The 27908-nt window shown below is 36.1% G+C and overlaps 3 protein-coding genes across 6 annotated transcripts; all 3 read right to left on the bottom strand.

The window, feature by feature from the left end:
• Positions 1-7393: 7393 nt before the first annotated feature.
• On the bottom strand, positions 7394-13239 carry gps2 (G protein pathway suppressor 2). Of its 3 annotated transcripts, none has more exons than XM_051110890.1 (12): positions 13082-13239; positions 12239-12356; positions 11989-12098; positions 11766-11878; positions 11073-11152; positions 10888-10967; positions 10542-10716; positions 10363-10446; positions 9910-9986; positions 9680-9775; positions 9424-9507; positions 7394-8123 (listed from the first exon to the last, which is right to left on the bottom strand). In XM_051110890.1, the coding sequence occupies exons 2-12, from the start codon at positions 12330-12332 to the stop codon at positions 8031-8033; spliced, it is 1086 nt and encodes a 361-aa protein (XP_050966847.1). In that variant the 5' UTR covers positions 12333-12356; positions 13082-13239; the 3' UTR covers positions 7394-8030. The 3 variants fall into 3 exon arrangements, with proteins under 3 accessions (XP_050966847.1, XP_050966848.1, XP_050966846.1); XM_051110891.1 differs by having other exon boundaries at positions 12905-13228; XM_051110889.1 differs by having other exon boundaries at positions 12673-13227.
• Positions 13240-14378: 1139 nt separating this feature from the next.
• gabarapa (GABA(A) receptor-associated protein a) lies at positions 14379-16448 on the bottom strand. Its single transcript, XM_051111069.1, has 4 exons — positions 16233-16448; positions 15522-15600; positions 15305-15423; positions 14379-15194 (listed from the first exon to the last, which is right to left on the bottom strand). The coding sequence occupies exons 1-4, from the start codon at positions 16320-16322 to the stop codon at positions 15114-15116; spliced, it is 369 nt and encodes a 122-aa protein (XP_050967026.1). The 5' UTR covers positions 16323-16448; the 3' UTR covers positions 14379-15113.
• Positions 16449-19687: 3239 nt separating this feature from the next.
• Positions 19688-27545, bottom strand: ctdnep1a (CTD nuclear envelope phosphatase 1a). Of its 2 annotated transcripts, XR_007827860.1 has the most exons (9): positions 26878-27545; positions 25052-25118; positions 24424-24542; positions 23761-23832; positions 23217-23333; positions 22932-23043; positions 22671-22755; positions 21897-22186; positions 19688-20009 (listed from the first exon to the last, which is right to left on the bottom strand). XR_007827860.1 is itself a non-coding variant. In XM_051111228.1 (8 exons), exons 1-8 carry the CDS (start codon positions 26980-26982, stop codon positions 19949-19951), a joined length of 738 nt encoding a protein of 245 aa, XP_050967185.1. In that variant the 5' UTR covers positions 26983-27542; the 3' UTR covers positions 19688-19948. The 2 variants fall into 2 exon arrangements, 1 of the variants encoding a protein (XP_050967185.1); XM_051111228.1 differs by lacking the exon at positions 21897-22186 and having other exon boundaries at positions 26878-27542.
• Between the last annotated feature and the right edge of the window lie 363 nt (positions 27546-27908).

Here is a 27908-nt window from a genome sequence, read left to right on the forward strand (position 1 = left end):
AACCCTACCTTACATTAACAATTCGCTTCATTTTCTATCCATAAGTGTAATTCTGACATGCAGCTAACGTAATAGCATAACGTTTACCAAAGAAAAGCGTGAATGACTTCATAATATAAGAAACAAAGAATTAATCTCATATTATGTTTAAATCAAAAGGAAACAAGGAAACATCTTAAAAAACTCACTGTGCACATCTGCAACTTCTCAAAATGGCTGACGGGATCATTGCACAATTCGAATTTTCTATAATGCATATAAAATCGTAAATGTATAACAAGCCGAATAAATAATAGCTAAAACTCATAATTCGGAGACAATACTGAGATTCAACTTTGTTTTTCCTCGTGCCTCATCACAGTTCCTATCAAGCACATGTCACTTAGCATTAGCAACCAAGGCACCTCTCCCCAAACCATAAATAAAAATATTAAAAAACAATACGAAATATCTCCGAAATCGCATAAATAACTGTAAAATCGAACAATATTATATCAGATTTGCTGATTAATAGACATTTGTGCAGAGCTTGTACAGGTCAACTACCTTGTTACCCACCTGTTTGGAGCTTCAGTCCTATAACTCGGAATAAAGTTCTCAAATCCCGAATACGAAGTCGAAGGATACGCAGGGTCCATCTCGCAAATTAATCGCGATTAACGGAGCGCGAATATTGTTAATATTCATCAGCAGGAGACAGAAAGGTGGCTACATGAGTTAAGGCAGCCAAATAAGAACCAAAAACGTCATAAAGGGGGGTCAAGGAACAACCAATAGATTTCGTACGCCGTTTTAAATGTATGGATAAAGCGGATACCCTCGAAAATACCCGGGAATGTATTTTGGTCCGATAACATGAATGATGACAACTTGAAACATCTCCATAACTGAATCCAAACACTGACAAAATACGACATCGAGTTAAATGTAAAGACAAAAATGTATGCAACTCGGATACTGTCACTTACTTGATTTATAGGAAGACAGAACTCGAAAAAACACAAACAAACCAAAACCATCGGTACCCAGTGATGCAGTAGTTCTGCCAAGAGACGGAGAGTCAGACCCATTCATTGGTTGCCACTGCACTTTCAGTTTGACGCATCTCGTTTTTAAAAAAAAATGTTATAATAAGTATCACAACAAGAATTCTGTTTCTTGAGCTGTCGGTAAATGTATTTTCTTGTTTTTGTAAAGGAGCTCTTTTTCATGAGTCATAGGAGGGTTTCTGTCTCTCTCACTAACCCTCCCTCCTTCTCTCTCTCTCTCGCTCTTGCTCTCTCTCTCATACCGGCTTGAACTGCATTGTCAACTTCCGCCCTGCTGTATCACCAGTGGCTGGCCTGCATAACAAAACCTTCCAGTGATTTCAATGTCCTATACGTTCTGCATTTTCATCTCCATTCGAAAAAGATGACGACGAGCAAGCGTGTTGTTCTTGTACTGTCTTGTTTGCGCTCGGTTCTCACATTTTGCAGCTCTCTCACTCTCTTCCGATGAGCTGAATCTTCCCGCCTGTTTAGTCACATGTTGCCTCTCTCACGTCACTGTCCTAATTTGACTAACTGACCCTGCATCACACTGTACACACTACATTAAACACACACAGAACAAACACATCACTCTGAATGTGACGAACAACTGGCTTTCGTCTGATAAAACAGCTGAAGAGGTGATAGAGGTTTCACTTTTGATTTTATTTCTTTTCCTTAGTTGAGTAATGCATTAAGGTTTGGTTTTTCAGTGCTGACTGAAAGGGAAATATTGACTGTATAGCTATTTCAGAAAGTTAGACATGAAATCTTGGATTATGAGATCACTCAAGTCACTGACGAATGGCTTCATTGTTATTCACTGAGCACACACTCAAAGTTGACCCAAAGGAGTGAATGAGCACTTGAGGAGTTTTGTAGCTTTTTATTCCTTCAAAAAGCTTGATTTCTGTCATTTTCAATGTGAATCAGTCATTGTCACTTTGGCTTGCTCTTTGACGGTTTGAGACAGAGAACGGCTTGAAAAAGAAAACAGCTGAGGCCAACAGTAAGTGGGCGGGCCGGAGGTGAATCAACAGCTAAATTCGCTCTCTTTCACACACACACACAAACACACACACACACACATCTCTAATTCCCGCTCTTTTTTATACGCATATACTGATGGATTTTTAGACCAGATATTTACTTAATTCATACTTCAGCATAATCACAAACATTCAGGACTGGGCCACATTTAAAATGTGTATTGTTTTATGCAAATTATTCTTCATAAATTAAACTTGTAAAGGCGTGGTACAGAAAGGGAGGCAGAAGAGTTCCAATCTACACAACTTCCTCCATAACTTCCTGCCAAGTGTAGTGGTTTTTGAGAGGACCGTTTGGAAAGCTCTGATGGCTAACCGCACACTTCCATGGCATTTAACTAAAAGTACTCTTGTCAGGTGACCTCATAACTTGGTAAAGCTACAATTTATCCAGAAATAAACATTCTGTCATTATTTGCTTGCTCTCATGTCATTCCAAACATATTTCTTCTTCTATGAAACACAAAAGATATTCCATTTGTGTTCAACAAAAGAAAGGCATAAAGGTATTTGAGAACATTAGGGTAAGTGAAAATTTTGATTTTTTCATTATCCCTTAAACACCACAAAACAAGTGATTTACTTATAATGGCTTCAGAATATGTTTATGAGCTGTTTATGGGAAATCTGTAAAGTTAATAAAGACTTGTCTACAAAAAAGTAGTCCTTCAGCTTACAATAGTCTATTCCTGATGTCTTAAACTCAAGGGAAATGTAGGCTAGAATAGACTACAGAGAGTGGCATGCTTTCAAGATGAGGTGAAGTGCTATGTGGTCAATAGTACTGGGGATTTCCACAGTATTTAAGAGAAACGGCCTACTAAGAAACAACAGATCTAAATTAAACTAAAAAGAACTAGGTTGTCGAGACAGTGCTGAAAGAATTTCATCATCATCAAGGTATTTGCAATGTAAAAAGCAAATATCGAAACGCACTCCCACGCAAACACATAATACAGTGACATCAAAAAGAGGGTATCTGCGGTATTTTTAAGCTCAAATTTAAGACCTGCACAAATAAAGTTAATACCATATGAGCAGGGTAAGGCAATGTCTATGCTCTATGGTAACATATTAAACCAGGGATGGCAAACTCCGGTCCTGGAGAGCTGCAGCCCTGCAGAGTTCAGCTTCAACCCTAATTAAAACTCACCTCCCTGTTGCTTTCTAGTAACCCTTCATACCTTGATTAGCTTGTTCAGGTGTGTTTGATTAGGGTTGAAGCAAAACTATGCAGGGCTGCGGCTCTCCAGGACCGACGTTCGCCACCCCTGTATTAAACTGTAAAATGACTGTAAAAAGCATGATTTATAGTTAAGATAAAGGTTTTCACAAAAAACACACTTTTATAAAATGGTTAACTTCACATCATTAACTTTAAAAGTTAAACAATTAATATCAAATACCATAAATATATTTTACTGTCTTAAAGGGTACCTATTATGCCCCTTTTTACAAGATGTATTATAAATGTCAGGTGTCCCCAGAATGTGTCTCTGAAGTTTCAGCTCAAAATAACCCACAGATCATTTATCATATAATTTTGAAAATGCCAATTTTGAGTGGAAGCAGAAACAGGCTGTTTTAGTGCATGGCTCTTTAAATGCAAATGAGCTGCTGCTCCCCGCCCACTTTTCCAGAACAGGGCTGTGCTATTTTAGCTCGTAATGCGTTTTAAAGCCATATCAGTTTAAATTTCTGATATACATTTTTCTGGATGCATACGATCAGAAAGTGCTGTCATACGCATATGAGTACCAAACTAAGTTCTCTTTCACACACAAGTTTATGTTAAAACACGTATAAGTTGCAAAAATACAGTCGGTTATGTCTGTGAAGTTAAACAGCTGGGAAAGAAATCGCAAGTTTATATTAGATCGGTGTATTAAGTGACAGCAGTGTAATACACTGCTGTTTGGGTCTACGCTGTTAATATGACCTAAACAATAAAATAAAAGCAGAAAATCACTCACTGCTCTGTACTGAACAGCTTCTATAGCTGTAATAAGATGACATTTCTTACTTGAATGCTGCTTTTAAAAGTTCTAGTGTGAAGATAAACATGGCAGATTGTGTGGGGCTAACTCAGGGAGGGGTCTCGGCTAATACAGCCGTGTCAGTCAACAATCGTGGGTGGGGCTGGTAAAGTGTGATGTCACATTTTACGGATTCTGTGATCAGTAAGCTCTGAGACACTGTTAATGATTTATAAAGACACATTTATATTCAAACTACATGCAAAAGTGGATTTTGCATAATAGGTGCCTTTAAATGTTTAGATTTTTGTATTGCATTTTCTTTTTGTCGATCCACCAGTCACATGTACAACTCTTCATGTTTGCAGTGTAAAAACATGGGTAGATTTCTACAGTGGGTTTATTGAAAATGCAAATTCATTCTTTGCCAGCAGATGGAGCTTTTGAAACGGCAGAAATATAATGGTTTCCCAGTAACTGCAGTATACAAAGCAGTGCAGTCTGATTTTGAAATATGCAGCGCTCATATTTATTCAATGAAATCAAAGCTTTTTGAAGTTTAATCATTACATTCAGCCATTTTCACATTCAGCAATTCTGGTCTTTCCATCCCCAAATTTGAAGCTGCAGTCTGTAACTTTTTTGAGTTAAAAATGATTCAAAATCCATTTTTGGGCAAGTACATATCCAGCCGGTGTTCAAAACTATCTCCTTACTTTAGCCCGATTCACAGTGGTAAGCTTGTAATAATGTTGTCCAGTTTGAGTGGTACTGGTAGGTTTTCTCAGGAAATACAAATTCATCTTTGTGTCGTTACGTCATCTTTCATCTTTGTTTCTTACATAAAGAAAGAACCCTGGCTAGTAGGTTATATCACATGTGAGGATGCTGCAGGTGGTGGATCATTAATAGCCTTTTCTCACAGCAGCCGGAATAATTAAACGTATCATTTTGCTGGCAGACTGTTATCCAGAAAGGACAATACGACAATCATCAGTGACAACTGGAGATTCACCTGTAGTCACCATTACTCTACAGGTAAAGCTAATACACTGATGCTGTTAAAATTAACATTTTGAGAACAAAGTATAGCAATAATAATAAATATAGCTGCAAGCAGCAATTACGGGCCAAGCACTAGGCAAGCAAAGCAGCAAGCATCAGAGCTACTGAAGCAATGAGTAATTGAAGCCATTTTAAGATGATTTTAGTCAAAATGGGTGAAAAAAAAATCATAAAAACCACTAGTAATATCATTTAATGGGTTATCACTTTTGACCAACAGGTGGTGCTGTTATCAAAACGATATGGTGTGTTCTGTGTGGTGAGGTGACAATGCCACACACGAAGTTTGGTGTTATGTCAAAGCTTTTTTAGCTTTTTTTTTTACAGCCTTAGGGTCATTTTGGCACCATGCCTCAAATTTGTAGTGGCACTGTATGAAAACAGTGTAATCTATCAACACGAAATCCATAACTTTCTGTCAGCACAGTCTGAAGATGAAGACTTTGGTGAAAATCGGACAAACTGTCTAGGAGGAGTTCAAAAAAGTAGGTTTTTAACATAAATCAAAATGGCGGACAGGAAATTTGTTAGACTATAGAATAATTGGTATTTATGTTGTCGGCATGACCCAAGTAATATTTTGAGACCAGTTTCATTACAATAGGCTAATGCAATCAAAAGTTATTAGCATTTTTGGACATTTCATAATTATTGGTTAATGAATGGGTCATCACTCTTGACAAATAGGTGGCGCTGTTACCAAACTGATGTGGCGTGGTCAGTGTGAAGTGACAATGACACATACAAAATTTGGTGTCGATATATCAAAGCTTTGCAGAGATACAGCCTCAAATGTAGTTTGGCATCTTTCCAGCAAATTTGTTGATGCGCTAAATGAAAACTGTTTCATACATTGACGCAAAATCAATCATTTTTGCCAGCATGGTCTGAAGATGATCCCAGTCAAATTTAGTGAAAATCAGACTAACAGTCTAGGAGGAGTTTGAAAAAGTTAATCAAAATGGTGGACAGGAAGTTCATTCAGTTATGCCATAATTGATATCGATGTTGTCGGCATGAGCCAAGTAATATTTTGAGACCAGTTTCATTACAATAGGCTAATTTAAATTATTAGCATTTTTTTTTTTTCATTTCATCATAACATATGACCACAAGGCAGCACTAGCTCCAAACTTTTTGAGTACTGTGCTGTACAGTGTTGAAGACACAAGTTTCTTAACGATATGTCAATGCGTTTGTGAAATGTAGCATTTTCCGACAAAATTCAAAATGGCCAATGCCCAAAATGGCTGACATGGGAATAATGGATATGGTTCAACTCAGCATGCTCCACCACATCTAGTTTTGTGATTTTTGGCCAAACCATTCAGAAGTTATAAGCACAAATAGCCATTTTTCATATCTCCTGACCACTAGGTGGCACTGTGCCAAAACACTGCAGGTGTTTGCATGTTATTCGAGAACGGTTTGACAAATCAATATCCATAACTTTTTGGCAGCATGTCTTGAAAATGATCTGAGCCAATTTTGGTGAAAATCAATCAAACCCTCTAAGATGAGTTCGAAAAAGTAGGTTTTTCGAACTATCAAAAAATGCTATAAAAACTAAGCCTTACGATTTTTTAATTTTGGACTTGATTACGATTTGACTCTTTGAGCTAAGGTTTCAGAAGAAAAAAATAATTTTCCTTTTTTGCCTTACGGGTTTAAAAGTTATTAGCATAAACATTAGACAAGTGCTAACGAGTTTCAGTTAAGAGACTCCAAACCTAATGTGGTTAATGACTATCCTTTATCAGTGTGCAAAATTTTACAGCTTTTCCACAAGCTGCCATAGACTCAAGAGTGGAAGAAAAAATGGAAGAAGAATGCCAATGGATACAATAGGTGCCTTCGCATCTTTGGTGCTTGGCCCCTAATTTGCATGGTTTGGTATGATATAAACTTAGCGATCATTAGCACTGTAATGCTTTTTTGTCTCCTCAGCTGGAACAAAAATGGCAGACATGTTACCACACTGGTGCAGTGACTGATAGCCATACATACTCAAAACATTAAAATAATCCACACTGAGGAGCCATGTCTATGCACAACCCGCGCAAAGAAGATAATTACACAAATAAATGCAATTACATGTTTCAAACAGAGCGACAAAGAGGCAAAACTTACGGACTGCATAATTAAGGCTTTCTTGTACCATTTAAAACTTTTAATGGCCTTATATTTGATACAACTAAAGCACCCGTGGAAACCCTGTAAAAATGAATAACAGACCAATGAAGAATTTAAGTAAAAAGGTGACAAGTCAAGGTTTTTTTTTCTACACAACTATTTATTACTATTTTAACAAGCTCTTTTAAACAGATTATTAATAAAATTCATATTTTTAAGTGCAATTTTGTGAAATTCAGTTGGTTGGCTAAAAACATTACATTTACAATTTAAAATCATATGAAAATATTATTTCCCTGTTCTTTGAATTAGGGAAAAGGTGCATTCATCAATGTTAATGCAAGTTATAGACGGCCCTGAGTGGGAGGTCTGTTACAGAACATGGAAATATAGTCTTCTAATCTGTTCCTACATTGTTTAGTTTGTTTAAAAACCAGATTTAACTCTAGTTGTGTCATTTAGTGGTAGTATTATAATGTTGTCAATGTTGGCACAGCTGTTGCCGATGTCTTCAAATGCATAAAAGAAACTCTCAGACACATCCCACTGTAATATTGACATAAATGGCATACCCTGTTACAAAGGGAGGTCTAACAGCTGAAGAATAACAGATAAAATGACTTGCATGTGACAGTAATATAGTCATGTGGTCTACGTCATAACACTATGATGCCAAGCGTTGTGTGCTATGTAGCTGTAATCCAAAAGCCTTCAAAGTGTAAGTGGTGAATTTTATCTCCACACCCTAACATTCTGCATTAGCCTGAAATAAATGGCTATTTGCCATGGTGGTAAAACCTCTGCCCTGGTTGGCTGTGAGAAAGGTAGGTATGGCGAGGGGTTGGTTGAGAAGAGCTCTGAAATGTGGCCTGTACAACAAAAGAAGGAAACAAAAAAGAATGAATACAGATCTTACCATGACACTAAATTATTGCACTCATTATTTAAAAAAATTATTATATTCACAATTTAATTTTTCTTGGTTAGAAATCTGATCAATTAAAATACTATATGGACCATTCTACAGAATTGGTCCAAAGTCAGAGTTGGACACATCTTGGAAAAAATGTCTTTTTCCCAAAAATTATTATTATGTATGCAAATTGTATAATATCCAAAGTACACATTTCTGGTAACTGTTAAGTTAATTCTCATATTTTCAGAAAGTTTTGAAATATTTGTCCTATTCCCAAATGTGTGACTACCGAAGCACAGTCATAAAATTTTCACAGTAATAGAATTTTAACTAGCATACTAAAACGCTACTAAAACATACCAAAACACAAAAATAAATTGCATAACTGTACCAAAATGTTGTTTATTTTCCCCCAAATATGAGGATATCTGTTCCCTTTTGTCACTACTGAAACAATGATAACATGTTTCAGTAGTGACAATTCTATAAGATTGCACCCAAAAAAACAAAGATGTCCCTACCGAAACTTCACCAAATATTTCGGTAGTGACAATTTTACATACTTTTTACATAAAGTTTGCTTAATTGCAGGAAAAAGGTGTTCGTTAGTGAGGTTCCTTAAAGTTACATAGACTTTTGAACACATTTACCTCAAAACGATGGGGCCTATATACTCACACTTTGTAGCTATGAGAGAGGGGAACACAGGAACATTTCCTGATCATAAACTTATGGTTTTAGTTAAAATCAGTCTCGGGCAATAGACTAAAACATACACTGTTTTGGTAGTGACAAGAAAAATGCCAGACACGTTTTTTTTTTTTTACATGATTTACAAAGAAAATATAAAATAAATATTTTTTTTGAACTTCACTTTTTAAAAGAATCAAAAAGATACTTTGGAAAAAAATGGAAACAACGGAAAAAAAATACAAAAATGATTTCAATATCATTTTCATAAGCTAAAATTTAGGGGTTAGGGTTCAGGACAGCCACCTCCCAACTGAAAGTACCCAATAAATAAAATGTTATATATATTAAGCTTACTAATATAAATATTATTATGAGTTTGTAAGATTTGAATACTTAAATGCTTTTTAAATGTGTTTTTTGGTTGTGGGACAGCAGTTTGCACCAATTCTGTAGAATGGCCCATATATATAACTGATACTGACTAAACAGTTGACAAATAGTAAATAAATGTACATATATGCTATAAATAAACCAGCATATTTGGTTTGGAAAGAACTCACTGCATGAGCTTGTTGTGAGGGCGTTCCATGCGTGAATGCGCCTGGGGAAGCTGGCCTTGGTGGATGTGCATATGGTAAACCAGACTGAAGAAAAATAAAAGGCGAGAAATTTATGCCCAAAACATAATAAGTGCAATGAAAAGCTACTATTTAAAGTAAAAAATAAATGAATTCCCTTCATCTTAACTGAATATCTGCAATAATGCAGCAGGAAGACTTTGTTAATATAGATTTCATTAATTGGCTTGGCTCTGACCTTGCCAGGAGGGATCTGCACAGCAATAGAGGGAGTAGGCAGCAAACCTGCAGCGCTGACATGCAGAGCCTGCGGATGCATGGGTCTCAATGGACTCTGAAAATACAAATATGAGTAATCATTACACAGACAAAGGCATTCAGTGAACTTCTGTACTCAGCTGTTCAAAGCAGCTGACCTTCCTTTGTTCCCGGTGTATTAGAGGTTACATCCTGACCAGCCCTACTTACTGAGTCTGTGAAGCCAGACTGCTGGTTAGCATGTTCCAACTGCTTCTGCAGGGGAATCCCAGCACTAGGGATGTAACCTGGAATGAAAGAAGGAAAGAAGAAAAACAAAAGGATTGCGAAAGTGACTGCCAAAAAGACGATGGAGAGAATTTTAACACTTATGTGGGACAGGCCCTGTTCAAATACCTACAGAGCTGCCTTGTTGTCTACTGTATACATACATTACAGTTCAAAAGTTTGGACTAAATAAGTATTTTATTTTTTTAAATAATATTTCTATTCACCAAGGATGCATTTTATTAATTAAAAGTAACAGTAAAAATATGTCTAATGTTACAAAAGTTTTCTTTTGCAAATAAATACTGATCTTTAGACTATTTAATGCACTACACCCATATTTAAAAGTAAGCTACAGTATAGCAACACCAACACACACATGCACATTACACATACCTGGCTGAGAGGTGAAGTGACTATGGACCGGATAGCCCTGCTGCTGATGGGGCAGGTACTGCATGGCCTGGAATGCTGATGCACCTAGGAACAGAAAATAATAATATTATCTTACAAACAAATAACAACACATACCCTCGTTTAAAACATACACACTGAAGGATATACAAACAAGCTACCTCTAAGCTGTGAACCACTGGCATAGTTGGCTGGCACCGGCTGACTGGAGGCAAAAGGTGATGTATGCTGCGGCTGGCTGACTCCATACGGGCTGTGACTCGGCTGGGCTCCAGAATACTGGCCATGCTCTGATCCACCTGCACTGAATCCCGGCTGAGACTGGAAATGACGCGTCTGAGGTGGTGGCAAGCAGCCAATAAGTTTTAATGAACACAAGCACACACACACCAAAAAAATGCAACCTGTGACTGGTAGCTGAACCAGGTGTCCCTCATTATTAAAAAAAAGTTGTTTTTTATTTTTCAGGTTTGAATAGATTGATTTACATTCGAATATCTTACTTACAGGAATGACTGGAGATTGAAAGAGCTGTTTACTGCGTTCCCCAAGAAGAGCACCTGGACGCCCATGACTAACCTGACCCGCTGAGTGAAAACAAGTCATTGTTAAAGGGCAATTCTAGTAAAGTCTAAATGATAGTTACAGCTTTATATTTTGACAGATCAATGAAGATAGCAAAAAATGGTCACCTTGCATGCTGAGAAGGTGCTGTCCAGTGTGAATGGCCATGTTTGGTTGGTATGTTGCCGAAGTCAGAGTTGTCATGTCACTGTAAACATTAAACATAATAAAAGGACAAACAAACATGTCATTTTCAAAATCTGACAGCTTTGGATAATAATTTTTCCCTTTTTTGGGGGGGATTCTATACTACTAAATTTGGAATTTTTAATATTATAGAAGTCTTTACTGTGCATCATTTCTGAACAAAATAATTGTTTAAAATTTTTTTAAAAATGACTGACCCCATACTTTTGAATAGTTATGTGTATATATGCATTTTTAAAATTAAAGTCATGTGTGAATGATCTAAGAATTATTTGTAGCATTCTGGGATTCTATGTGTGTCTGTGTCTATGAAATCTCCTAAATTCAGTTTTATAATTTTTCTAAACTCCATTTTTAATTTTTCTAGACTCTGTTTTAATGAGTAAAAAAAATAAAAAAGCATGTCTAATTAATTGAAATCATGAAACGTTTTAAATATAACAGCAATTTATTTATTAATTAACAAAAATCACATTTTTAAGGCCCTATTTTTCCCCCTTTCAAATTCAGTTTTATTTTAATCAGATTCTGTTTTCCATTAATTTTCTGGATTTTGTTGTGTATTTATAGTTTTTTTTGGTAAATAATTTTCATTTGCCAGCTCTTTTCCGTACCTCTGTTCTTTCCGACGTCTTTTCTCCTCCTCATGTAGGACTTTCTTCAGCTGGAGAAAAAGCTGGTGCTTTTCCTCTTGAAGACCCTGCAGCTTCACTCCCATCTTCATAATCTAATGAGAGAGAAAGCGAGAAATAAAGCATATAAAATAAAGTGAGACATAATTCCTACATCACTTACAAATAATCCAAGAATTAGAATGCAACAGTCACACAGATGCACCTGCTCTTTTGTTTCCTCTAAGGACATTCGCTCCTCCATCTCCTTCTTCCTCTTTCTCTCTTCCTCTTCTTTTAGTTTCTGCTCCATCATTTTGTCAACCTCTTCTTCCTCTGAAACAAACAATTGATAACTGATCACAAAGTGCACATCATCAACAACAACCCTATAATTCACACAAAGCATACAACTATTTTATTTTACATAGTAAAAGAAATATATATATACATATACAGTGGATACTTGGACTCACCTTGCCTCTTTCGCTCCCGTTCTCTCATAATGTGCTTGTGCAAGGCACGTGCCATGGCATTAGACAGTTTAGGCCTCTCCAGAAGAGCCGGCATGATGGTAGGGATTGGTGGTGCCAGCTGGAGTCAAGATATAAGGAAAATATGTTACAACATAAATATCAGCATCTGCATTTTAGACGGAATTCAGATTTTAGTGATCTTACCACTAAAGAATAGTCAGAGTGAAAAACAATTCAAGAACTGATAGTCTGGAAATTATTTAACCTTGTTAAATGACAATGTTAAAAACATAACAGAACCAAGAACATTCTTAGTATTGCTGTACAGCACAATTTAGACATCTGACAGGTTCAGGATGACACATCACAAACACAAACTAAGCCAGCTGTCAAAAAGTTGACAAGCCTTGCTAACGTTGTTTAAACCAACTTACCATCTCAATTCTAAAAAACCAAAGACTACGAGTTAGAGCAAAATATAAATTAGAAGAAAGAGATGTGGTAATCTGAGAAGCAATACAAGGCAGTAAAAGAGCAAACTCCCTGCACTGGGTTAGTTAGCTCTATAACGACTTCACAAGCTAGCTGGCTATGCTTGCAGTAACCTGAACGTTTTGACAACCGGTTCAGTTAAATCTGACCAAGAAAATCATCTTTCATACGCACGATTTAACAGGCGAAAGTGATTTCGGTATTTTCTGTTTGCAGCAAGTTGCATTAACACCTGACCATTAGGCTAGCAGGCTAACGGCTCAAGTGACAGCTTAGTCAGCTAGCTTGCAAAAATCAGCGAACTAATTAAAACTCTTGTAGTGACATTCGTGGAATCTTCATGTAACGCACTTTTGTCCGTTTCAGAGATTAAAAGTATGCTGAGCTTGTCTGAAGGCTTTCCTTAAAGAAAAATAAACAAGTGTATCAGTAATTAACCAAAATAAAAATGACAGGAAACCCAGTTTGGCGCACTTCCGCTGTAGGCGTGTCTTGATGACGGCACATGTCCGTGAGCAGAAATGAAACGCGTGTTTCATCAGCTAAGCTTTCATCTTTATACATATATAAAGATGAAAGCTTGGCTGATGAAACACGCGTTTCATTTCTGCTCACTATATATATATATATATATATATATATATATGACAGCTCTTATAAGGAATATAATTTACATAATATACTGTTATCTAAAAAAAGTCTATTAGCTAAATTTAGTATATATATATATATAACTGTAAAACAGTACCAGTCAAAAGTTTTTGAACGGTAAGATTTTGAATGTTTTTTAAAGACATCTTTTCTGCTCACCAAGTCTGCATTTTTTTGATTCAAAGTACAGCAAAAACAGTACTATTTAAAATAACTTTTCTATTTGAATATATTTTAAAATGTTATTTACTCCTGTGATTTCAGAGCTAAATTTTTTAGCATCATACATGACCCTTCAGAAATCATTCTAATATTCTGATTTGCTGCTCAAAAAACATTTTTTATATTATTATGTTGAAAACAGCAGAGTAGATTTTTTTCAGGTTTCTTTAACGAATTGAAAGTTCAGAAGAACAATCTGAAATAGATCAAATCAGCATATGAGAATGATTTTTGAAGGATCATGTGACACTGAAGACTGAAGTAATGATGCTGAAAATTAAGCTTTGATTACAGGAATAAATTGATATATTCAAATAGAATACAGTTATTTTAAATAGTAAAAATATTTCAAAATTGTAGTGTCTTTGCTGTACTTTGGATCAAATAAATGCAGGCTTGGTGAGCAGTAGAGACTTCTTTACAAAACATTCAAAATCTTATTGTTCAAAAACTTTTAACTGGTAGGAAATAAGCCTATTTTTTTTTTTTTTTAAACCAGACCTTTAGCAATACCTAATATATAAAGATTGAAATATAACAAAGCTGTTTAATGTGTTAACACTTGATTGTAAGATTTATTTTAATGTTTTATTTATTTAGCTTATGTACCCCCTGACTGCAGAAGTCTACCAAGTTTAACTTTTAAATTATTTTTAAATCATATGCTTAATGTGTTATAAAACATTATCTATCTCTATCTATGCTTACGTACATCAGATGTTCTCAGATCTGTGAGGAAAGCATTACTCAAAACTCATTAAAGACTGACACAGGCAGCTTTTTACATCAGGTTTATAATGATGGCAAGCTTAAGATTGGTGACCATGACAATTAAAGCTTTTAGGGAAAAAGGAACAAAACACACCAATCCATAATACAAACATGCCAAAAAATGCCAATCAAGTCATGAACTTTAACCTAACAATAATGATTATAATAAAATTGAAACATAAACAAGCAATCTCCTACAACATCTCAACTGAATTTTTTTTTTAACCAGTTTATTCAAATAAACAGCAATCCCAACCCATTTAAAAATTATTATTGGCAATGGTACACATACACACTCACACTCACACACATTACATGGTATGATAGTCCAGTATTATCAGTCGTTTTGGTCTGTGCAAATGTGGTGGCTAAAAGACAAAAACGAACCAAACATTAAAGACTGACAGAATAGTGACTGCAGGATGCATGTCGGTGCTAAGGGAAAGTGAGAAAAGGTGAAAGGAGAAGTTCAGAACATTGAAAAAGCTTTTACGGATATGAGTACCACTAATTTACTGAAACAAACCAGGACACTGGTATCCGGTCTGCCTAAAAGCAAGACTGAGGAAGGAACTCTTGAGTAAGTAGGAACAATATGCAGGCAGCATAGAGTACAAACAATATTTTATAAACGGACTAGGAGGCGGATATGAAAGTGCATTCAACATGTACACTTCATGTGGCCTAACATCTTGATCATTTGATTTTAAGGAAGGGTAGTGTGGGGCACTTCAGTTGGTTACACATCTCTCAAAACGTCCCCATAGACGCTTTCGTCACTGTAGGCAATGTAAAGGAAAAAGTCTTCTTCATGGTGCTCCTACAAAAGAAACAGAGATGAAAAGTTTAGAGATGCTTCATTGATCCAAAATGACATTTCAGTTTAAACAAACAAAAATAATTATGTTCAGGTACATTCAAAAGACATACCTGGTAAAGCAGCCCCATAGTGGCAGATGTGGGAGGAATGACGTTGTTGACAAAGAAGAAGAGGGCATCTTCGGCCCTCAAGTGGATTCTTTTCCGAATGAGGAAGTAGAACTGCCCCACTTCAGAAATAAGAAACAAATGTTACTACATATCCTTCATATTTTTTAATACTATTGAAATTACGCAGATTATTCAATGTTTTTTCAAGGAAATTAACCTGTGAGGTCAGAGGGGACGAGATATTTCTTCTTGTCCAGATCTCCTATTCTGGCTTTGGGAGCTTTCTCGACAATCACCTGTGGAAAACAAATCACTACTGGTTATAATAAACATTACTAGTAATGTGAGAATAACAGCATCTTTCAGCAGTATAATAACAATAGTGTTATGGGAATTCCCCATTTAGGGCACATTCCCGTTCTAACAAATTTCTCTGCTCATATTTGAAGAACAACACATAATGCAACTGAAAATGAACCCAGTGAGAGGGCACAGAAAATTTCATATTCTAGTTATTTTGTCCTGGACTCAAACAACAACAATTGACAACATTTGAATGATTCGCAGACACAAAGCTGTTTACTGTCTCTCTTTTAAGATATTTAATACCTTAATATGCATTAAATGTAAAAAACATATTGGTTGTTTTATTAAGTAACTTTTACTGTAAACGATTCCACAATATTGTATTAACACAGAAGCTAACTGACGCTAACGCTAGTCCTTTCATATTTGAAGGACAGCTTAAAAACGACGATGACAATTCATAAATTAACCATACATAAGCATGCTTTCGCGATTTTTTAGACGAATTATTATTTTCACACGGTTTCCACTTATAAATTAGCGTTGTCACTGTGTGAAGCCTCGGTTTCTGTTATCTGTAAGAGCAGGGCCCTGACAAAAACAACTCATTTGTCTGACTCACAGGCACTCTGTCCGGGTACTTCTTTCTGATTTTCTCCCCTTCGGACCGTCGCTTCTCAAATGGATGTTCTTCTTTGTACATAAACTTCATTGTCACGGGCTGGGAGATCTTAAAAATCTCCAAGAAAATCTGCCGTCGACGGTGTTTACAAACTAGCTTAGGTTTTTTTTTTTTTTTGACAACTGCGTCTGAGGGCGGAGGGATATTCAATAACAAGGAACAAGGGAGGCGGGAGGTGTCACACACGTCAGCTGCGTAATGACGTCTCCTGTAGCTGGAGGCCTACGTGGCATTACCTGAAACTACAAACTTGAACTAAACGCTAAAATAAAATAAAATCCAGCCTGAATTTGACAAATTAGTCATTAGAAACCAAACACATTTATATTATTGGAAAGCCTGCTTGCTAACAGTCTGCTCGCCCTTTTAACAGGACATGGCAGAGGGTTGTTTAGGTAAAACAAGGACAAAATGTCAAACCCATGCGGCGAAATAAGCACAGGGGAGCTGAATAAAACTTTAGGTCATAGATGGGTAACTTACAGAGATATTTAAAATTCAACAGTGGTTGAACCAACGCCTAAATAATAAAAAAGGCACAGCTGAGTAGACACGACTACTAAGCCACCCAGTCAGTCCCTAGAAAAAGTCATCCTTCAAAATTGTTGGAAAGAAAAGCCACAAAGCCAACAATTTCTTTGACAATGTAAGTGGAGCGATGATGCATCAGTTTATCATCGTGAACTCTGCATAACACTAATTGTAGGGTGGCACAAATGAAGTCACTATAAAACAAGTAGCACATTTATGAAGATGATGGTAAAAGCATAATAACCCTGTTGTCAGTGTGTCAGATTTTGTGGTCAGAGCTTTTGAACAAATTCAAAGTGTGGCACAAATCCAACATTGCCCACACTTTAAACACTGGGCCTCATTCATGAAACACAAGCAGAATTTTTTTTTTTTTTTTGCATAAATCATAAACACAGTCTCACATAATTAAATTAAATGCTTAACTAATTTAAATGGTAGAATTGTTTGATGTACATAGAAATATGCTCTGTTTGTGCTTCATGAAGATTGGTATTTATAGTATTATGTTGGTTTTTATTAGAAGTAACAGAGCAAAACAACAAAATAATGCAAAACCTGTTTGAGTTAACTTAAAATATTAACTTATTTCGAGTATACAAATGATCCACTGTCAAAGCCCAACTAAATTCAATCTTTGGTACTACTGAAAAATTGTAGTGCATCATCTTAAGGGAAAAAAATGTGGAACAAATATAACTGGAAGAATGGGCCAAAGTCATTCTCAGTTATGATGAAAATGGTACAAACCTCCTCTCACTGCTTTAGTTTACAATGCTGGGACAATCTCTTCACCTAAAACATGACATTCTCACATTAAATTTGTATTGTAATGGAAGTAGTGACGTACATCCAGGTGAAACAGATTATCAGGAAAAAAAGAAAAAATATAGAATTGGGACTTGGTTTTATCAATCAATTTTTGAGTGGATGAAGACGGATCTGAATGTGCGTCTACTCGCAGTCTACTGTATAAAAGTCTTCCAATCAACATAAGACTGAGTTAACGGTAATTTCATAAAAAAGTATAAGGTCAAAAAAATAAAAAATGAAACATGCATGAACAAATTGTTCACAATAGGATGCATTTAGAAAATAGAGGCATGGTGTCACAGACAGGGCTTAGACTAGGATTAGGCCATAGTTCAATTAGGACATTTAAGTACTTTTTATAAACATAGAAAAAACATTACTCATGTGCATCTCGGATATATAAGATCAGTCAGTGCAAGTTCCTCTCAGTTGAAACAGTTTAGACCAGTGGTGCCCAACTCGGTCCTGGAGGGTCGGTGTCCTGCAGAGATTAGCTCCAACTTGCCTGAACACACCTGTTGGGAAGTTTCCAGTATGCCTAGTAAGAGCTTGAGCTTTGCTGGTTCAGGTGTGTCTAATTGGGACCGAGTTTGGCCACCCCTGGTTTAGACTTACATTTCAGTCTTGGACTATAGGGTTGAAGGAGAAGTCCACTTCCAGAACAACAATTTACAGATAATGTACTCACCCCTTTGTCATCCAAGATGTTCATGTCTTTCTTTCTTCAGTCATAAAGAAATTACGTTTTTTTTTTTTGAGGAAAAAGTTTCTGCATTTTTCTCCATATAATGGACTGATTTGGTGCCCTGAGTATGAACTTCCAAAATGCTGTTTAAATGCAGCTTCAAACGATCCCAAATGCGGTTGCAGATGAGGTTTTTTGTGAAGGGTGTTTGATTTTCTTTTCATGTTCACTTTGCAAAGACTGGGTCAGAACTTCTGCAGCAATGTAGGATGACTTTGAAATGATTTTTGAAGTTGAAGAAAATACAGTCAGAGTTTTTTTTGACATACCCTAACTGTCTTGAGCCGTCGTTTACAACTGCATTTGGGATCATTTGAAGCTGCATTTAAACTGCATTTTGGAAGTTCAACCTCAGGGCACCACATCAGTCCATTATATGAAGAAAAAACCTGAAATGTGTTTCTCAAAAAACACAATTTCTTTATGACTGAAGAAAGATAGACATGAACATCTTGGATGACAAGAGGTTGAGTACATTATCTGTAAATTGTTGTTCTTTAAGTGGACTTGTCTGTGAAATTGGGTGAATTTTAATTTCATGCAGACTATAAATTCATTTAGTTTAGTGCTTTGAAATCAAAATATCACACAGAACAAAATAAAATCCAGAATCTATAATTCAGTAAAATGAAAAATTGGTTAAGAGAATACTTTACTAATGTAAAATACCCCCAAAAAGTGGATGAGACTGCCATTTCAGTTGTTGACAAAAGGCTCTATTTTATTTTTCTGTTATAGAAGAGTCCTTGTTGCTCAGTGTCTCTCTCAGTGGCTGATGTATCCATATCGAAGAGCATCCAAAAATGTGTCCTCGAAAGCCTCACAAATGAGCCATTTAAAAATACACAGAAAATTAATACCATAAGCTGTAATAATGGACTGTAGTTTTCTCTCCAGCTGATCGTACAATTATCTCTACCACAGTATACTATTAGTACAACGGTATTAACAGCTCTCAGCTCTTAACATAGAGAAGAGGCCCAGATACCTGAGATGGCAGACAGAAAAAAAACAAAAGGAGAGAGGAAGGACAGAATCTTAGAGAGAGAATGAGTGGATAAGACCATGTGACCATTTGTGCTAAGGTCATACGAAACTAAAAAGACAAACACAGATATTGAGGAAGGGGGGAATAAGTGCATATGAAGTGACGGGTAGTTACAACCCATTCGTTGATTTATTTGCCCCCCCAAAAATGAAAGGGTAAAACTGGAATCAGAAGCTTTCTCCCCCATTCACTCAGAAATACTCCATCATGCACATGTTGAATCCAACAACTGTAAGGCAGAGTTTCCATATTTTAAAGAAAAAAAAAAAATACAAGAAAAAATGCTGGCCTCTCCATTTGTCTTGAGTTTATTTGTAATAGCTTCTTCATCATGTGTGTCTCCTTTCTGTCCCCCCATGTCTTCTCATAGCATTTCCTCAGAGGAGTCCATAAGACTAATGGGAGCTCACAATGACGAGAGGCTGACAGTTCCAACGCAGGAGAGGCTAACACTTAGCGGGCAGAGCTGTGTAAAAACCAGACGCTGACCAGAAGAGAGACTGGCCCTGACAGATACGATCACCAAAGCCGATGCTGGTGGAGATTTCGACTGAGGACGGAGCGAACATCTGAGGTAAACCTAGAAAGGGAGTGAAAACATAGTAAGGGCGACTTACTAAAACAGCAACATAAGATGTGACAAACACTTCATAACAGTTAGAACAGAAAGATTTGTAGGTGATGTGCAAAAAAATCCCAAACACATTCACAGGGACTATTTCAACGATATCCTTACTACCTTTCTGTGCCTTAAACGTGGCAGTAACATTGCTGTCTACGCAGAAGGAAAAGCTCTCAGATTTGATCAAAAATATCTTAATTTGTGTTCTGAAAATAAATGAACGTCTTACATGTTTGGAACAACATGAGAATGATTCATTAATGGCAGAATGTTCATTTTTGAGTGAACTATCCCTTTAAGATTCTGCATCAAATTAAAAAAATGTCTTGAGAACCCTGCATCTACCTGAATTTGAATGCAAAAATATGCTTTCTTGGTTTACTGGTTTGGTGAGGCGTACTGCCTACAACTGGGGCTGCGCTGATTGCAGACATGTAACAACATGAAAGTAAGGAATGATCGAAAATCCCAAGCATGCTTGTTCAAAACTGCTAAAGCAGACAGGCTTATCATAATGGTGACACATCTCTTCTGTTAAACCAACTTCTGCTACATAATGCCAGAGAGCAAGTGTTTCAGATGTCTGCAATTACATTTCATGGCAGTTGGCCACATGTTTTGTCTGCTGATCATTTGAGAAAATTTGTGGAATTAATTTAAATGGATAGCTCATTCCAAAATAAAAACAGTGTCATTGTTTCTCACCTTCATGTAATTCCAAATCCATATGGCTTTCTTTTTTTGGTGGAATACAAATGAATATACTTATAGAATGTTGGTGACCAAACAGTTTCAATACCCTTAGACTTCCATTGTGTACGAAAAACAATGCTGAGACATTTTTTCAAAATAAAGTCACAGAAAAGAAATGAAGGGTTCAGATGCAAAAGCCTCTAAATCCATCTGACGTTTTTCTTTAAAATGAGCATTTCTTTCTGGTTACTTTGTATAGGTTTTGATGTAAGTACTTGTAATTCTGATTGTCTGAGGCTGGAATTTAGCGAGTTTGAAGTAAAAGTATTTGATGGACGTATAATATGTGTCAAGAGCATTCACTCTGTATTATTATCTTATTTTTGACCAAGATGGTTTTTAGCTGGTTTTACATCTGAACTCTTCAAATATAGTCAAAAGAAGGAAAGTCATACAGGTTTGGAAAGGGTGAGTAAATGATGACTGATTGTTTGTACAGACACCTTCAACATTTGTCACATTTTCACAGTTTATTCGCTATAGTTTAGAAAATGGTCAAAAAATATGACAAGTTTGATATGAGTTAAACTGTGGCATGAGTTAAACTGTGTCAAAACAAATTCATCTTGATAATGTCAGATAACTTCGATAGAAAGGTATGTAATGAATTCAGCTGTCAGCTGTTAAATTTAAGTACACAATTAGATAATAACACTTTAGGTCAACCAGTTACCAAGCAGTGCTTAATTTTGTTCAGTCTATGGTGTAAAAATTAGCAATTAAAGCAAAAAACACTTACGCAAAACATGGACAGGTCAAAGTGTCTAAATTTGCGGTTCCAAATTTTGATCAGTTTTACTAGTAGACCACTGTACAAAGACTTATTGGGTATAACATGTCACAGCTTACTTTATTTTGCTATCCTCACTTACATAAATGAACTATAGTGTCATGCACCCACTAGTAAAAAAAAAAAAAAAAAAAAATATATATATATATATATATATATATATATATATATATAAATACATTTATATCTGGTGTCTAAATGCAGCTTCAGATGGCTCTAAATGATTCCAGCCGAGGAAGAAGGGTCTTATCGAGAAAAATGGTCATTTTCGAAACAAACTGACAATTTATATACTTTCTAACCTCAAATGCTTGTCTTGCCTCATCTCTGCGATGCATAAGTAGTCTGTGTAATCCAGGTCAATATAGTTAGGGTATGTCGAAAAACTCCTGTCTCAATTTCTTCTTCCACGTCAAAATCGTCCTACTCCTCTGTTTTACCTTATTTTTTGTAAAGGGCGTTTGATGTTCTTTGCATGATCACCTTGTAAACACTTAGTTGGGACTTCTGCAGCGATGTAGGATGATTTTAAAGTTGGGGAAGAAAATGAAGTGGGAGTTTTGACATTCTGAACTGTATTGACCGTATTGAACTGAAAAAAAAAAAAAAGAAGAAGAGTTCACGCAGACTTAGACAAGACGAGCGTTTGAGGTTATAAAGTATATAAAGTGTCAAATTGTTTTGAAAATGACAGATCATTTTGCTAGATAAGACCCTTATTCCTCGGATGGGATTGTTTAGAGCCATTTGAAGGTGCATTTAAACTGCATTTTGGGGGCACCACTGAAGTCCACTATATGGAGATAATTTCTGAAATTTTTTCCTCAAGAAACATAATTTCTTATCAACTGAAGAAAGAAAGACACAAACATCTTGGATGACAAGGGGGTAAGTAAATTATCTGTACATTTTAGTTTTGGAAGTGAACTTCTCATTTAATAGTAGCTAAAAATTATAATAAACATGCAAGGGGTATGTGAAGAATTTCATAAATTAAGGGTGTTCAAATAGTGCAGAATTTAGGCCTTGTGATGATTAAGAGGTTACTAATATGACCATGGCTTAAAAGTTTATACCTCAATGCATCCAACATTGGGAGCAGGTTAAGAAGTGCTGTGTCGCTTGGGTCACTGAACCACGACTTTATAGGTATTGCATTGTCTGGGGGTGAAAACAAATTAAAATGACATTCATAAAACAATTTATTACACAAAATAATTTGTACACTTGCTAGATTTTTACAGATGTACAGGATTACCACAATTTTAACAACAGTGGACTAATACTAAATTATCTTGAATGTGCTCTTCATTGATGCACAGATGTAGATCTCTAACCTGGGTGACTTCGATAAGCTCCAGGCGAGTTGTCCAGAATGACTATACTGGAGAGATCACTGTGTACTACAGACAGATCTTTTATGTAGCTTCCTAAATCCAGAGTGCAGTGCTACAACAAATGGTAAAGTGAGAGAGAGATGCATAGGTTCAATAACAAACAGACGTGAGGAAACTACATCCTAGGCAGGATCGATAAAAACAAAAACAAAAACACAGTTCCTAGTGTGAGAATTGGTCCTAAAATACCTTATAAGAAGAAAATGTGGAGGCAGTGGGTTTTACCTGTCTGTAGTATCTTCTTTTGAGGATATCCCTGTTGTTATCCAGCTTATCTGCTACAGCCGATCCATATATCTCCATACTAGCTGTAAATACTACCAGCTCATACCACTGACTAACCTGACATATACCAACAAGAGAATACACAAACACAAAAATATGCTCATTAGAATATAGGTGAATTTTGTAGTGTGCAAAGTAGGGCTGTGCAAAAACTCAGATGCGATTATTATGTGCATCTCATCAGTAATGCCGGTTCTGATATTACTCGTAAATCTCCATCACATGCTGTCAGATGGAGCAGCATTTACTACACAGAGCCGTAGTTCACTGACAAGCTATGCAATATCGAGTTCAAAATCGTAGGCGATACATATCCAATTTTGAACTTGATAGAACCGGCATGACGAGATGCACATGATAATCGCATCTAATTTTTTTAACAGCCCTACCACAAAGCAACTGCAAGCAAAGTATCAATATTTACTAATTTACAAAAAATGACTGATTTGTTTGCTAATCTGCTCAAATGACAGAATTCACTCACCACTTCTAAAAAGAAGTCGACGTGTGGCCTTTTATGGACAAAAAACCTGACTGGGTGTTTGTCTATTACCACCTGAACGAGAGAGTTAATGAAAAAGATTTTCAAACAATCAAAATTGACCACTTACCAAGGCTGCATTGTTTTAACTGAAATTATCACAAATAAAATACCATTGTTATTTTAACATATTAAAAAAAATGCATTAAACTGATCAAAAGTTAGAGTAAATACAAAAAAAAGAAGATTTTAAAATGTAATTTATTCCTGTGATTCAAAGTTGAAGTTTCATTCAAAAAAAAGATCATTCAAAAATCTTCCTAATATTCTGATTTGGTGCTCAAGTAACATTTCTTATTATTGGAAATGTTGAAAACAGCTGTGCTGCTTGATAATTTTTTAGAAAATTTGTGATTCTTTGATGAACAGAGCTTTCAAACGACAGCATTTATTAAAAAACAGAAATATTTTGTAATATTATAAATCTACATTATAGTCTCTTTACTGTCAATTTAATGCATACTTGCTGAATAAAAATAAGTTTCTAATATAAAAAGAAGGTGTTCAATAGACAGTGAAAAGTGCCTCCAGTACTGAGTGAAACGAACCATGCATTTCCGAAGCAGCAGCTACTAAGGAAGTAAATAATTACATTCCATTTCATACCTTGAGGATAAAGTCTGGCGGTGTACCAGGCCTCACTGTAGGTCTAAGGACACCATCATGGTGAGAATGAATCAAGGTCTCATCCAGATCCAACACCAATATCTTCCTCTTTACCGCATCTAAGCAGCAAACGGTCAAAATGCGTCACACACAGTGGTGATTCAACATTCAGAAATTCAATGAACTTTATCATCTCATGTCCACCAGCCTTTCCAAATCCTGTGCCAACATGACCTCATGTCTACAAAAAATTAATCTATGAAATAACTGAGGTCCTTTTCTAACTGACACTTCTAGTCCTGATATATATTCTTTGCTGGATTTATAATACACCCACACTATTCGTACTTTGATAAATGAAAGAAAAAAAAAAAAAAAAAAAAAAAAAAAATTTTCCCAATGTCTATTAATACTTAACAGAATGCTTTATAGGGAAATCACTTTACTTACTTCTTAAAAAACTAAACAAAACTCTGCCGACAGTGATTTTGATACCAGTTATGGGTCAGAAATGAGTCCTCAAAAAAACCCAAAAAAACTGCAACACTGCCTCCAGCTGTGTGGTTAGAAGCTCCCCTAGTGGGCAAAACTGCAAATAACAGTGGGGGGAAAGGTTGAGAGAACTTACTGAGTCTGTTTCTGGAAATAGGGGAGAGAGGTAATGTGTCATAACGCACTGTTTGGTACTGGATTATCTGTGAAAGACAGAACAGCAGACGAAGACAGAGTCAGTGAAGCACATGGAACAATCATGTAGTCTTTTCCTTGCTCCCAAAATGCACACATTCATATAAGGGGGTCCTATAAAGTTCTGGATCTTTTCATTATCAATTTCTTTTCCATAATATTTCCTCTTCTTTGGCCCCTTTATCACGCTGGTGCAAAGCCCAGAGGAGGGCATCGTATAGCAGACATCTATATAGTCGTGCACCTAGGATGGCCCCATACTGCCACTACTGGACTATTAATACACCCTAAAACAGCTGCCAAAAGATGTCATAGAAGTGTAAGGCAAGTAGAAAAATCGGTGTACTTACTTATGTAATGTGACTTTTATGTATAAAACACAAAACATTTAACCATTTAAACATAAGTATAAAAATGATTTAAAACAATTCTTAATACATTTTTGTAAAAAAAAAACCTGAGGCAATAGCAGCAAAAGCACTAAATCACAATTTACTAGGTAATCAGGCTTAATCTAACAATCAACACACTACTGGTGTTGACTCAGGTAGTTATGTAAAACAACTCAAGGTTTTGAGTTGTTTTTGCAGAAAAGCCACCAAGCATTATAGTCTTGGATGCATCAATTAGAATAGAAAAATATAAAAGACCCAGTCAAGACCCGGTTTGGAAAAAACTTTATATCTTTCTCAGTGAGTGTATTGTACTTTAATAGTTTTGGATCTGTAACTCCTTTCGTGCCAGGCTAAACATATAGCAGGGGTCCACAGTCCAAAGTGATTAGGACATAAGCATCATAAATACACTCCACCAGGGTTACAGAGATACAGCTGAAGCAGACACAATCTGAAACCTACTATTGTTTCAAACTTTCAACAGTTTTTTTAAATACAATGAGTATGAGTTTAAATTAAAGCAGCATAAAACAAATCTAAAATATATTTCTTTTCTCATATGTGACCCTGGACCACAAAACCAGTCATAAGTAGCATGGGTATATTTATAGCAATAGCCAACAATATACTGTAAGGGTTAAAATGATCAGTTTTTCCTTGATGTAAAAAATCATTAGGATATTAAGTAAAGATCATGTTCCATGAAGATATTTTGTACATTTCCTACCATAAATATATCAAAACTTAATTTTTGATTAGTAATATGCATTGCTAAGAACTTCATTTGGACAACTTTAAAGGCGATTTTCTCAATATTTTCATTTTGCATCCTCAGACTCCAGATTTTAAAACAGTTGTATCTCAGCCAAAATATGCCCTATCCTAACAAACCACACATCAATGAAAAGTTCATTTATTCAGCTTTTAATGATGTACGAATCCCAACCCTTATGACTGGTTTTGTGGTCCACACTCACATAAACCAAGTTATTTTTATTATTACATATCGTACAGTGACCCAGCCCAAGTTGAATAGTGTGTGTTTGTTTGCACTAAGGGCCATAAAATTTTGCATAAGTAACAGTTCAGTAAATACAGTATCCATTGCAAAAATCTGAACAGGGTTAAGGGATTAAAATAAACAGTAAAATAAACAGTTTACTCATAGGAATAACAATACTGCTCAAGTAAAATACGCATTAGAAAGTTTCTAACACATCAACAATACTAAAAGATGTTTGTTTTTTAAGATTATTTGGAGACATGCGCTCATAAATGAAGAAAAATAGATTGTTTACACATGACAGGTCGGAATACATTATATAGAGAACCGATGAACATGTATTGACATGACATATGTTGACTTGCTCACCGTTCGTAAATGCTTCCTGAGGATGTATAAAATGAAACTCCATATTCTAGACGTCACTCCAAGGAAGGTACGAATCCCAAGTAAACACTGACGTGTCTTCAACATGCTGACAGTCGATGAACGGCGAACCGGTGAATCATAGAAGAGACTCACACTATCCACTAGAGACCAATGACTTCAGAAGAGCTGGAACTACGGCTAGAGCTAATCAGGTCGGCTAACCACTTCCCGCCGCTTCTTTGCTTTTAAAGTAACGCAAGCGAGGCTAGCTGAACTACACAAACCTAAGACTCTGCTGCACTTGGACCAGCCAGTGTCACAAAACTGCTAAAATGTCAAACGTCTTAAAGTGTGTAGCCACGCACACAAACAAACCTCTGCGATCACAGGCTAACTGCACTTGAATTTCATTGACAGGGCAGCTAGCTCTGGATCTAGCCAGCTCTACAGCAAATTATTCCTCCTCGGATTGACGATTCTTGTGCTCGACAGGTTCGATGTTAATCTCAAGACTTCATACAAATGGCCAAGTGTGCAAAAAGTCCAATCAGACGCCATCAAATTCGTTTCAGTACATATCCGGGAGCAAACTGTGAGCCGCCATCGGTACTTTGGTTTCGTCACTTCCGAGAAACAACAAACGTGTCCTCAGTGAAGCTGGGTCAGGAGAAAAGTGAGGAGGACAGGGCTTCTGGAGATGGAGCCACACGAGGAGACTCAGAAACTGTGAAAACTATAAATTCGCACATATATTCTCAAATATAATGTTAATATATGACACCTTCTTTCATCTGACATAACAGAAGGTCAATAGGGCGAGCTATCCAATAGTGAAATAAAATAAAAATAGGAAGAAATCTCATTTTTATTTGTTTGACTTTATATTGTTTTTTTTTTTTTAAACTTATAAAGATGTCTTGTGTTTTGGGATTTATTGAAGGTTATGTGCATGGTCATAAGTGAGGATAATGGATCTCTATTCTTCACTTTCCACAAATGCACATATGTGAACCTGGACCACAAAACCAGTC

This window comes from Labeo rohita, chromosome 5 (genome assembly GCF_022985175.1).
Source record: "Labeo rohita strain BAU-BD-2019 chromosome 5, IGBB_LRoh.1.0, whole genome shotgun sequence".
Lineage (NCBI taxonomy): Eukaryota > Metazoa > Chordata > Actinopteri > Cypriniformes > Cyprinidae > Labeo > Labeo rohita.

Bases quoted from the DNA above. Each gene is read 5' to 3' on its own strand.
- gabarapa (XM_051111069.1), bottom strand. From the start codon at position 16,322: ATGAAGTTTATGTACAAAGAAGAACATCCATTTGAGAAGCGACGGTCC. The intron at 15,424-15,521 runs GTTAATTTCCTT...TTATTTCTGAAG, and splicing joins CGTCCCCTCTGACCTCACAG to TGGGGCAGTTCTACTTCCTC. The intron at 15,195-15,304 runs GTATGTCTTTTG...TTTCTTTTGTAG, and splicing joins CTATGGGGCTGCTTTACCAG to GAGCACCATGAAGAAGACTT.
- ctdnep1a (XM_051111228.1), bottom strand. From the start codon at position 26,982: ATGTTGAAGACACGTCAGTGTTTACTTGGGATTCGTACCTTCCTTGGA. The intron at 23,833-24,423 runs GTATGAAATGGA...TCTCTCGTTCAG, and splicing joins CGCCAGACTTTATCCTCAAG to GTGGTAATAGACAAACACCC. The intron at 23,334-23,760 runs GTGAGTGAATTC...GGTATATGTCAG, and splicing joins TCGACTTCTTTTTAGAAGTG to GTTAGTCAGTGGTATGAGCT.
- gps2 (XM_051110889.1), bottom strand. The intron at 12,099-12,238 runs GTGAGTCCAAGT...TGTTTGTTTCAG, and splicing joins ACGGGAGCGAAAGAGGCAAG to AGGAAGAAGAGGTTGACAAA. The intron at 8,124-9,423 runs GTGAGTTCTTTC...TTTGTTGTACAG, and splicing joins CCTCACAACAAGCTCATGCA to GCCACATTTCAGAGCTCTTC.